This window comes from Centruroides vittatus, unplaced genomic scaffold (assembly GCF_030686945.1).
Source record: "Centruroides vittatus isolate TY-2023 unplaced genomic scaffold, ASM3068694v2 contig_559, whole genome shotgun sequence".
NCBI classification, from domain to species: Eukaryota; Metazoa; Arthropoda; class Arachnida; order Scorpiones; family Buthidae; genus Centruroides; species Centruroides vittatus.
This window is the reverse complement of record NW_027122332.1, coordinates 1,474,234-1,487,299: the sequence shown is the minus strand read 5'-3', so window position 1 is coordinate 1,487,299 and position 13,066 is coordinate 1,474,234. Positions and strand designations below refer to the sequence as shown.

At 27.9% G+C, this 13,066-nt stretch overlaps 1 protein-coding gene across 1 annotated transcript in view; it reads right to left on the bottom strand.

The window, feature by feature from the left end:
* Positions 1-13,066, bottom strand: part of nonC (serine/threonine-protein kinase Smg1) — a 157,467-nt gene that overhangs the window by 29,646 nt on the left and 114,755 nt on the right. The window contains exons 52-59 of the mRNA XM_067274716.1: positions 10,951-11,050; positions 8,389-8,529; positions 7,855-7,959; positions 3,261-3,346; positions 2,481-2,616; positions 2,304-2,400; positions 1,096-1,194; positions 523-641 (exon numbers count right to left, since the gene is read on the bottom strand). Coding sequence (XP_067130817.1) covers positions 523-641; positions 1,096-1,194; positions 2,304-2,400; positions 2,481-2,616; positions 3,261-3,346; positions 7,855-7,959; positions 8,389-8,529; positions 10,951-11,050 — 883 coding nt within the window. The remainder of the gene's footprint in view (positions 1-522; positions 642-1,095; positions 1,195-2,303; positions 2,401-2,480; positions 2,617-3,260; positions 3,347-7,854; positions 7,960-8,388; positions 8,530-10,950; positions 11,051-13,066) is intronic.

Genomic DNA, 13,066 nt, shown 5'->3' with positions numbered 1-13,066 from the left:
CCTGTAATAAATGTATTAATCATTCATACAGTTCATGAGACTATCACTCTTAAGCCAAAGTATACATACAACCAGAACACATAAAAATTAAATATTTTGGGTAATTGAAATCAATTGCATGATGAGACATCACACACTCAAATTGTAATCACGCCAAAAGCTTTATTGTCGCCTTCCAGACACAGTTGCCACTTTGCCTTGTATTGTACAAGACATGTATTTTAAATGCAATATATAATTATTAAATATTATTATATTATATAAATAATAAATATTGCCATCTTTATTATTATAAAATAAACATGAAGTTATTAAATGCTTTTACTCATTACTGTTTTTCATCATATATATATTCTGTATACTTTAAGCATTCAATGGTTTGAGATTGTCACATTCCCAATCAATTCAAACTGTAGAAATTCTACTGTACAGTACATCATTCATAAAACGGGAGTGTGAGAATTCAAATTATGACTTATAAACCTTTATTTTATTAAGTAAATATATTTATTGTTACATTACCTTTATTGAATCTTGTAAAATAGTTATGAGTTGTATCATACTATTACTCATACTATACATTTCATCCAAATACCAGTCTCCGCCCCAAGATGTTAAATCAACTAAACAATCTCCGGCAGCTATCATATATACATAATACAAATGATTACAATGATCTATTTTTCTTGTAAATATTAAAATGTTTAAGTATGACTAGTTTCAAAAAATTATAGTAATGTTATTGCAATTCTTATAAGATGCTTCAAAAAACGTTAACACTAATACAGAAGTAACTTGTTATTTCAGATTGGTAGTGGCAGCTTGTCCTCTCATCAGTGGTGTTTTCCACTGTGAGTGAGATGTCGCAACCCAATTGTAAAATTCCAAAAAAAGTACGGTCCTACTACAGTATTCCTGCTGTAATAACTGCATACCTTCTCCATATGTGTTAACATTTTTTGAAACACTCCGCATATTAAAACAATAAAAAATTAACATTGTGAATAAGGTAAAGTCAAGTTCTTTTAGGATTTAAACAACAATTACATACTTTAATATAACATTTAAAATGATTTTGTAAATTATCAATATTACCTGCTGCAGCATTATCCATTATTAACAGACGACGATTTAATGCACATAATGCAGTAACTATGACACATTCTAGACTTATTAAACCCTTTTTTCCATTTTCTAAATAAAAATTATTATATAATGAATAAACAGATGTTTTTACATCTTTATATTTATCATAATACAGTGAAATATTGAAGATCCAGACTTTGTATTCAAAAAGTGGATATTTATTCCTTTCAATGGTAAGTTTGTTGTTGATGTTACTTCGGCCTCTTGCTGTTAATGTTCTAACATTCATTCATAACTTGTAATTTTTTAACCTGTGATCACATGCAGCTTTTTTTTTTATGAGATTGCAAGCATAAGGTAATGATGATTCCTGCATAATTATGCTGCATATAATTTTTCTTTATTGAACTTGATGATTCTGAAAGATTCTGTAGTGTTTCCTCTGTACCTGCCAAATTTTAACATCATACATTATTTAGTTTACAGAACAATGTCTTTGACCATGTTCTATGCAATAGCATGGGTTAACATGAAATGAATTCAGTAGAAAATAAATGATGGGAGAGCTGAGGTGTTTTCCAGAAAGACCAAAAATTATTAATCTGTATTTTTCAGGCATAAAATAAACCTATGTTAACATTTAAACTGTTGAAGCTTATAGCACCCCAGGCTATCTTATGGAGACAAGCATTCAAGGTGATAGCAACTTGCAGACTGCAAATCACTTCACCATGCATAGACTATAAATAAACATCCATGACAATACCAAGACCACCTCTTGCAGCAATCATGAAAGATTTCCACAACATCATTTTTGGTGACCTGATGTCACCAAAAATGACTTAAGAGCAGAAAATTACTGCCTTATGTGAGGAAACGCAGTTAAGTAAGTCAATTTGGTGGGAAAAAAAATGGCCACAGAAAAATAAATGCAGAAAATTACCACTACCTTGTGTAATCATGGGTCAATTTTGAAATTATAATTAGTGTGTTTTTTGTTTGAATACAAGTTCCTATAAATTATATTTTGAATCTTTCTAATTAATACCCCATTCCTTGCGAAATACTGGCTTGAACTGAGAACATCTAAACATGATTTACACATGTATTTGAAAATCCAGATGGTATTGTCCCCAAGTAGTCCCGATTTTCAATACTTCACAGTATTAAAATCTCAATTTTGTTAATTTAACTGTTATTTACGAAACAGTACACACCTTCAACATATCTCTGTATATTTGCCTTAACCTCTCTTAAATAGGCTGAAAGCGTATTAGTATCCTCTATTCCTTCAATATGTCGTCTTTCTATAACCTAAACAATTTTATGCAAAGAGATGTTACAGAAAAATTATAATAAAATAAATTACTACAAAGTTAAAAATGTTAGCTTACATTCAGAAGTTTTGAATTAACATCTGTAACTAATGTTTGGAGCTGATAATGTAATCCAATAGCAGCTTGAATCGATGCAATATTCATACTTTCGATTCCATATTTATTATGAAATTCTGTTATGACATCTTGACACCTTAAAGTTTAATTATTATCATCAAATATAAAGCAAACAAATAAATTTATAACAAATATAAATCTTAATACATAAATAAGTTATATAATTATGTATGAATAAAAATATTACAGAAATAAATACTTAAACTCATTCAACTATTTGATGGCAGTTTTGGCCATTTAAATAAATTAATGACTAAAAATTATTCTCTTTATTTAAATATTTTTTTACATTGCAAAATTAACATCAAGTAATATTCTGTTTCTCAGTGGTTTTCAATCTTTCCAAGGCCACGGATCACCACTCATATACATTTTATTATGCAGAACATTAGCATTGAAAATCAATAGTCAATTTCCTTGTTTACTGTTCTCACGAAACAACAAAGCAGTAAACAAAAACTTTACAATACTGAATAAAACTGTAAACATGAAATTATCTAAAAAAATAATATGTTGTAGTACATTGATATAAATTTGCAGTAAAAACTTTAAAAAATATTTTTGTGGAATGTTGGGAAACAAGTTTGCAAAACCAGTATTCCATGGAATACAGATTGAGAACCATTGTTATAGACAGAAAAAGTATCTGACATCTTAGAAGTTGTGTCAGATTTTATAGATCTTATATTGTTATGGTTTAATAAACCCTTAAATACTTACTTTGCTAATGTAAAATCTTCTAGAAGACTTTCTAACCAGCTCTGCCATTGAAAACTACGATTTTGTTCTTTAAATGAAGGAGGGTACTAAAATAATATATAAAAGGTAATTTTTAAACAAGTATTTCAAAAATAAATAATAATAATAATAATAATGAATAAGATATAAAGACAGTAATGTTCAAAATAACACCCAGTCGGTTGAACAAAACACAAAGTTTATAATTACAAGACAATTATACAAAATAATGTTACAAGTAATTATGCACACAACACTAATCCAAGTGACCACCGACTATTATCCGTACAGGTTTCGTCGGAAAAACACCTTACGATCTCAGGTTACAGACTTAGAATCAGCAACACCCTGAGTCCCGAAAAGTTTGTAATAAACCACTGGAGTTCACTTCCACCAGGTTTCTGTCACGTCCAGAGAGAGAGATAGTTAGAACTTCGATAGAAACGATCCTCCGTTCCTGCCGAAACTACTGCTTATATAGCGGCCGGCGTTTGAATCCTCCACCAATCAAATTCGAATGTTTCCACAACGTCCGGCCAACGGTCACTTTCCAACAGCCAATTGTCCGTCTATCGTCGATTTGAAACACAACGGATCTTTCCAACGGACCTTCTGTCATGAAAGTTCGTTATCTTAAACCAGGGCGGGAATCGCTCGTCTAGGCAATTCCATACCCTACAAAAACTAAAAGCTATTTTACATTTCTCAGCTTAAGTTATTTTTAACTTTTGATTTCCTTTTCTATTTTTGAGAAAAATTATCATAGATATTGATTTTTCAACTAATACAGGTATACCTCAAGTTACGTCATTCTTGATTATACGTCATTTGTCAAAAAAGTATATGGAAAAATAAAAATCAAGTTTAAGTCATTTTATTCGACTTTACATCCGTCTGCCACAAATATTGAAGTCGTAATATCACTAGAAAAACGTTAAAAGCACATAAAATCATATTAAAATATGTACATTTACAGTAAATGTTAATATAATCATCATAAATCGTAGAGAACGAAACTTGAAAACATCTGTGTTTCTGTGTTGTCATCTTATTTAGTGGTCTTTAAGTGCTTGTTATTGGCGTTTTCCACCGTAGTTTCGACTTACATCGTAACTAAACAAGTAAATTCAACTTACGTCGCCTCTCCTGGAATCAATTACTGACGTAAGGCGAGGTATACCTGTATACACACTTACTATTCCAGATGAAATCAATTTTTACTTCTAAACTTATAATAAGTATAATATTTAACGTCTTAAAAGATATAAACAATGATATCTTCTTTTTCCCTTCATTTAGCTATAAGACTAGTGAACAGCAACACTCTTCTCAATTAAAAAGACTATAAACGATTTTTATGATGAATTTCAGTTATTTTATGTAATCTTTCCATTTAGTGGTCACTAAGAAGACTTTTTATCATGTTCATCATGTATTTAGCAGAGTCCATAATGGGATGATCGACTGGTGGGGATGGGATCCAACATTATCCAAATCAAACCATTTACAGAGGCTTTAGAATCTAAAAGAGCTGAACCTGTAGCAAAAGCATCAAGTTTTTCCAGAAATTTTACTGTTTTAACCACATAGATGCCAATTACATTTATATTAATTAGTTTTCTTTGACTTAATAGTAATAATAATTATTAGTAGTCATTCTAATTATTATTTTTTAAGACTTGCAAAGTTGGTAATGCTGTGCTACAGAAAATAGCATGTAATAACCTAGTCTGTTTCTGATTCATGAAAATTTTTAGTTAACACATCAACATTAGGTAACAGGATTGAAGGATAATTATCATAATATGTGAGATTATCTATCCTCGCATTTAAGTGGTTTCCCAAAAAAAGACAATTATAACATGTTTTTAGTTTCATTAACTAAAAGAAAGAAAAAAAAATTTAAATTTTACATTTATCAGATAAATTACTTTCCTTTGAATCCATTAATATATAAGTTTGATACAGAGGAAAAAGATTACAAATGTATCAAGAACAAATTAATTGTCAATTTCATGTTACAGTAATTTCACAAAAATCAATCTCATTCTTACCAAATTAACTCTCTTTACAATTTTCAGAAATAATATAAATTATTAATAGCTATTTAAGATTAATTTGCTATTAATATATAATATATTTTTGTCATTTAACTGTTTTTAATATCATGATGTTATTTTCTTATATGACTAAATACTAAAACAATAGTTGATGCAAAAACATTTTAAAATTATTTTCTGTATGTGTGGATTAGAATTGGCTGACAAACTGATCACATCATTTTTATTTGATTGCAGATAATATGATTCGCAAAAAAACAATATATAATTGTTATTGCCATTAAAAAAATTATACATGTAAAATATAAAATTAATAAACTGTTGCATTGAGCTGGTAATGAAGTGCTGTATAAAACAGTATTTGGTAGTCTGTTTCTGATTGCAGCAGTGAAAACATCACATGCAGATACTGGAACAAGTAACATGAGAAATTGAAATGTATTGTTTCAATTAATGAGAATAATTAAATTATGTTATTTTAGAAACTATCTTTGTTGTATTCTAAATAAAGTTTCAATTTTGTTCAAAATGAGTATGGTAAGGAAGCAAAACTTAGTTAAAAATAATAAGGTATTATAAATTATGCAGCAGCATTTGTCTTTAAAAAAAAAAAGGAGTAACCTGAAATGTTATTACAACAGAATAAATAACTAACTGTTTTGCAACATAATTTTATAAGAGAGAATTAATAAACTTTCACAAAAAAAAGAAAAATGTAGTAGTAAATTATTGATATTTTTGACTCAAAGGTAGTTAACATCACACTATAAATTATCCAGGCCTGGTACAGATGATAATTATTTTATGACATTTTTATTAAAATATATATATATATATTTTAATATATATTTCAAATATAAATTATAGATATGAAAATGAAAGCAAATTATTTTACTATAATCATATATATCATAATAATCTCAAGAACTTGGTAATTTGTTACTAAAGTTTATATACCATATATACTCAAGTAATAGTTGATCCTGTGTAAAAGTCTACAACCTATTTTTGGCCAAAAAACCTGGAATTTTTAACTCCTTGTTCACCGAATTTTCCCGATCTGATTGAAATTAATGATTAAGAATAATTAAAAATAATTAAAAAATAATAAAAACGAAAAAAAAACGAAAGAAATGTGTTAATTTTGAAGAAAAAGCTTCAAAGTACAATTTCCTTTTTCTCGCCTATCCGCGAAATCTGACACCGATGAGTCATTGTTTACACAGCTGGATGACCTTGAGAACAGCTGGTGTCGACTTTCGCGGGACATTCTCATGAAACTCTCGGGAGGAGAAGGGTAAAAAGTAGGGTGAATACTAGATGGCGGTATATTTCTAAATATTTTTTTAAAATTATGATTTTAATTGATATTTCCGACCCCCCCCGACTTAATTAAACGTAATTATTAAAAAATCTATTAATTAAAAAAATTAAAAAACTATTGGATGTTGTTTTTGACATCAGAAAATAGCTTTAAATAACTTTACCGAAGTAAAATCGACGCACTAGAAGTTTAGAAGGATGAATGAAGTTCCATAAAAAAATCCCATAAAAAAACAATTAAGCGTTAATTGCAGGTCATTAAAGGTTAATTAAAATCGCAATAAAATTTTTTCGCGCGGGTAAAAATTTTTCAAAAAATTTGGAGACTTAGAAAACATTCCAAAGATCAAAAAAATTTTTTTCGGGTCCCAAAGTACCGTTTTTTTGTAACGCTATGGAATTTTGCCCGAGTTATCTCGGGTTTGGACGTCTATGCACGTCTAAGCCCCATGTATAAGTTGACCCTAGTATTTCATGAACAACAGGTCATCATTTGCCAGAATTTTTTTGTTAAGAACAAATAAGAAAATTAAATATAAAAAAAATCGTGTAATTCTAGTTTCATACTTTTAAAAAAAAACTGACAAAAGCATCAAGTTTTTCCAGCATGTTACAGAAAACAGACTGCTTTTTTCTGCAACTTTTACTATCACACCTGAAATATGGAAGCTGATTAAAATTAAAATTTATTTTTAAAGTCACATATTTATTCCTAGCTGGAAGAATAGCCATGTTATTTAAAAAACAAATAGCTGCATCTTTACTTGTAAAGAAATTACTTGATTATTTTATTTTCATGTAGATAAAAAAAATTTTCAAATTTTGCTTTCCTATAGAAAACAGGCTCCAACTTAAATGAGTGCCAAATCTGTTATATTACTGTAATTCATTGTTTTTTTGGTTTTATTTGTTTAGAGATCAGTTTGGCTTCTGGTACTGACTCAGTACTTTGGAATCTAGCTTGAATTTCAACCCCTCAAAAGAAGTACTCATGTAATAGTCAACCCCATAAATTTGACCTTAAAAAATGGTCTAAAAAATCCAACTTTTACATGAGTATATATGGTATAATGATTCAAATTAAAGAATAGTTTTAATTTTTTTTTATGAGAGGAATGCATTAAACATTAGTATTTTGAACGAAACCATTTTTTAAAATAAAAATTTAATTACAATTAAGAGTTTTGAATTACCTGTAGAACAATTGTTGCATAGGTAGTCAATAACTCAACACAATTTCTTAATGCCATCTGTTGTTGTTGAAGAACTGTTACTAAATCTGACTCTGCATGCTCACACTAGAATTATAATTATTTTTATTTAAAAAAAAATCATTAATCAATAAATAAAATAGTTACTTTAAAATAAAGTAGACTCGTAATTATCTGGCTTAACATGACAGGTAGCTGAGCTGAATATATGAAGATCAAAGGTATAGTATATGTGATATTTTAATACAAAATTTTCAGCAAAAGCAAACCAGTAAGACATCTGCAATTACTATGAGAATTATTCACGAAATAATTTTTTCACAATACTATTATTAAATTTATTAAATAATATTGTATTGTAAAAAAAAAAAAAATACAAAATAACTATAAAAACATAATTATTTTGTTACTTTCTGTTTATATAAAAAAAGTTTTATGACAGCTGATTGGGATGGATAATCACAGGCCAGATGATCATGAACGTACTGTAATAATAAATAAATAACAAAAATTTACCTGTTGTACCAACTGTCCTTGGCCAGCCGACTGTAAAAATTTTACCACAGGTGCTATGGTTAACGAATTTATATTAAGGTCGATGGCTACTTCGGAACACCATTTTCCCAATTCGGGGCCGCAGACAGATCTAAGCGATTCCTGATACGTAAAATAAATAAATAATTTAAGTAATTTTAATAATTCTTAAAAGTTATTTTGATATTTAAAAATATTGACAGAGAAATATCTATATAATAAAGCTATATTGGTTTTACTGACATCAAACATTTTCAGTAGAAGCAGATATTGAGTACATTACAAGGAAAGTCAAAAATCTCAAAAAAGTTGAATATTTAAGGGTCCACAAGACATCAAAGTTAGACTTTCAATGTCTCAGAACATCACTGGATAAGTAATTTGTGCCATCTGCCTAATTTTATTTACGTGCTTTTTTCAATCAAATTTCTCTGCATTATTTTAAATAACAGCATTTTCATTTTGACATACTATTGATTATTATTTTTTATTAGATTTTTTAAATGTTAAATATAATTATTTAATACGTATTACATATTGTTTAAAAAATCATTATAAATTGCAACATAGATATAAGAGTATCACATGGCATCCAACCACTCTAACTTGAATAACTCAATGGGTGAATGCTCCATTGTGTTAGTAGAAAATAGAACTGTCAAGATCTAGATTTTCAAACAGTGGTCTAACATGCTCTATTAGGAGATCCAGTACTTGAAAAGTTGAAGATATCATCAATAAAAAATTGCCAAGTATCCATCAATCAAGTAATCCAGCCATATGTTAACACTGTGGATGTGTTGAGTATGCAAATGATGTGGATTTCCTATGACAGGAGCACACTTTAGTGGAGTTTATGTCATAACCATTGTTTTTACATTTGTGATGCTACATCCCTGAAGCAATTTGCCTAAATAATAGGGTTAGGACAACCAAAATCAAAAACTGCAAACTTTACCATTGGAGGAAACTCTTGTTGACATTGGTACTTGGATGACAAGACCCCCTCTAGAATTGTATATACAGAGGGTAACCCAATTTCTGCTTCCAGAGACACATAATAAATGGTAGTAGTCAAATTTGCTGTGAATGCAACTATGATATCCATAGCTACATTGTCTGTCTGCATTTCCTATGTCTTGATAAATTATTGAAACTATGAATATAGTGAAATTTATTTGCATAATTAAGATAACTATGAATTTTATAATTAAGGTACATACAAAGTGCACTTTAATTAGTAATAATTTAAAATTGATATTGGAGATTAAATCAAAAATTTTTTTAAAGTACTCTGTCATACTAACTGTAAAATCTGCAAAACTATCTCAAATGGGAGCTACAGTTAATAAAATTTGTGCATCGAATCACATTAACAATAAATAGGGAGGGCTATCACACTTCAGTGAAATAGTTTTGGATGAATAAAATGTTTTCTGATTTAAAACAATCTGGAAATTGTTGCTTAATCACTAATTTATTGGTAGATTGGTTGCTGTTCCTATTTTACATTAACTTTTCCTTTATTTCACCAAAGCAGAACAAAATAAAATATAAATATTTAAAGTGTTTCTTAAGTCTGTATTTCTTCTGTGGCTAGCATAACATATTTCACAGACTTCTGCCATACTGTCAACAAGGAAAACAATTTCTAATAGAAAAAAAGAAAGATGCACAAGGCATAATGTGAGACAGTCAGAACTTTTCCACATATTAAAAAACTGACAGAAAATCCTGTATTTCATCCACATTAGGCAGTATTCTTGCTTCATTTGTCACCCCTGTGGTTAGTTTTTTTACTGAACACATGGTTTATTTTATACACAGACTGGTGTATAACAAATAATGTTATACACCAGATAAATGTTATACACAAAACAACAAGTAATGTTATACATATTCTGAAAACTTCCTTAAAGAATGTGAAAAATGCAAAATAATTAGTGTATAATAGTGTATTAATAATTTTAAATTCTGGATTCAACATTTAAAAAAAAAATTAGTTTATAACTATATAATGACTAGTATTAGAAAAAGAGTTAATTTTAATTTACAGTCAACAAGATTTATTTTAAACATTATGATGACAAATATGACATTTTCTATCATTACTTCAATGTATCATATTAAAACAATGTTACTAATCTATAATTTCAGGTTATTTATAATGTATATCAAAAATTATAATATCTTAGCAACTTAAAGACACTCAAATACTTTATTAAAATTGTATTTATGTACATAAATATAAACTAAAAGATACTCTTCATTTTTTACATGTTATAAACAATAAGCATCATCATATAAAGATCAATACATTAATATTTTAGTATATTCTTGTACACAAGGGTATCTGCAGAGGGGACAAAAGGGGCACTTGCCACTCCCTGAAATTGAATAAAATATTCTACAAATTCTAATTGTAAAAGTAATTAAAACCATGGGATGCTCTATCTTTTTGTACTGATATAATATTGTATTCTATAATCTACTTATTAAAAAACCCAAAATTTAAGCATTTAATACTAGTTCAATTATACTTACAGAATGAAGATTTTGCCATTTCTTGCATTCAGCTAATTTTTCTTTAACTGCTTCTTTGGAAGTAGCCACAGTTTCTTTTACAATAGCATGTTCTTCAAATCTGTTTAATAATTAAATTCAATAGATTAAAAAAATTTTTATGCAAATATGTAGATATTTATGTTTTTGGCAAAGCCAAATGATCTAAGTGCCAAAAAGTGGTTTTGAGGAAAAGGAAAGACTTTTTGTCCATGATAAATGGAGAAAATGTTTATTTCTACAAGCACAAAACTCTTCAGAAACATGTAAAGACTGTTCAAAGAGGAGGTTTTTGACTGAATACAATAGAAAACAGTCAGAAACAAGACAAAGTTGAAAATGATCTAAATCCACATAATATAAAATGCAAAATTTAAATTCACAGTCTTTATTCACTTAAAAAAATGGCATTGAAGAAGTTCTCTTCATTTGTAAATTCCAGTGTAGCACAAATATCTTTCTTATTGTCACTCAAGTCCACAGATCCCAAATAAAAAAAGGTCCAACAGAAAATTTTATCAATTCAAAATTGCAGCACGCTATAGTTGTTAAAATGTCACAAGTGTTTTTTAGTATACATCTTCAAGATACAATTATACTTATAATACAAAAAGTTTACAAATCTTACAAGTGCAATTCCAGTCAGACACATAGATCAAGTAACGAGTAGAGAGCCTCTGGGCATTTTGCAAGCCTCTTATGTGTTCATGCTTATTAAAATAAAAATGAAAAGGTATTTGGCATTTGAATCATATAGTGCTGCATTGGTCACTTTTGTGCATCAAAAAAATAATAATAATAAAATAATCTATATTTGTATATTTTGGCATGTAGATTATTTAGTTTTTGCATTCCTAATATATTTTAAATAAACACTTAAAATAATAGATAATGACTTAATGTGTTTCTATATTTTATCAGTATGCAATTTAAATCATATAAATAATGCACAATGATACAAATATCTATAAATTAAATTAAGCTTATGCCTAAACACTATAATGGACCTCTTTTACAATCAAACTGATTCCCATAAAATTGATGTTAAATGAGTTTTTGTATTTGTCATAAGCTCAGTGTCATAAATTGAGATTATGTCTCTAAAAATATGGTTTTAATTGTATAATATCACATAAAAATGATTTTTTTATTCAATCATAACCTAATAATGTGAGTGCACACTTTCTAATCATTCATTCTATGTCCGATATAAATTTGATATTTGATTTTTTTAACATATTAACATTTTAATTTAATAATGCTCCAAATTAAAAAAAAATCTAGCAGTAAATTATATAATTTTCTTATATTTTTTTTAAACAAAATTTTATAACTTTTTTATTATTAACCCTTTCCCAACCAGAATACCGATCTATCGTTACCCTAATTGTTTAGCAAAAAGGCCAGGGTACCGATTGATCGTTACCCTGTTAACAATCGATTTTTATAAAATTTATCGACAACAGATGTCAGCACTTGACGGCATCATCTTGTTTATCGTCTGTTTCACATATTTTTGTCCAGGTGGTGTTTTGTTGACTTAAAAAATCTTAATTATCGAGTTTTTTTCTTAATTTTTCATTTTCTGATAATTTTTTATTTCATTTTTAGCATATTCATGCAATAATATTACTATAATAAGTTCATTAATGCTATGATAAGTTTATTCAGCTATAATATGTTAATACATTATAAATATTCAAGTTATGACCTTCAGTTCTGATATTTTATATATTTTTTTAATTTTTAATTTTTTTTTTTAATCTAAAATATCAGCAAATGTTACATCTATTGCTACTGGTAATCATATGTTTATTACAAAAATATATAATCTTGTTTGATATAAAATGAATAAAGTATATTAATTCATTATGTTAGTTGAAAGCAGAATAAAGTTCAGATTTCAAACAAATGTTTGATATAATGTGCGATAATTTCATAACGAATAAACGTACATGCATAAATGTTATATCAAATTGTACAGAACAATATTCTACGTGGTTCTGGCTCAGTGACAATAAGAATGAAGTAACCAGACAATGTTAATTTTGACAAAAAGTAACAAATTTTCCAGTTTGAATGTCAGTTATCATATATT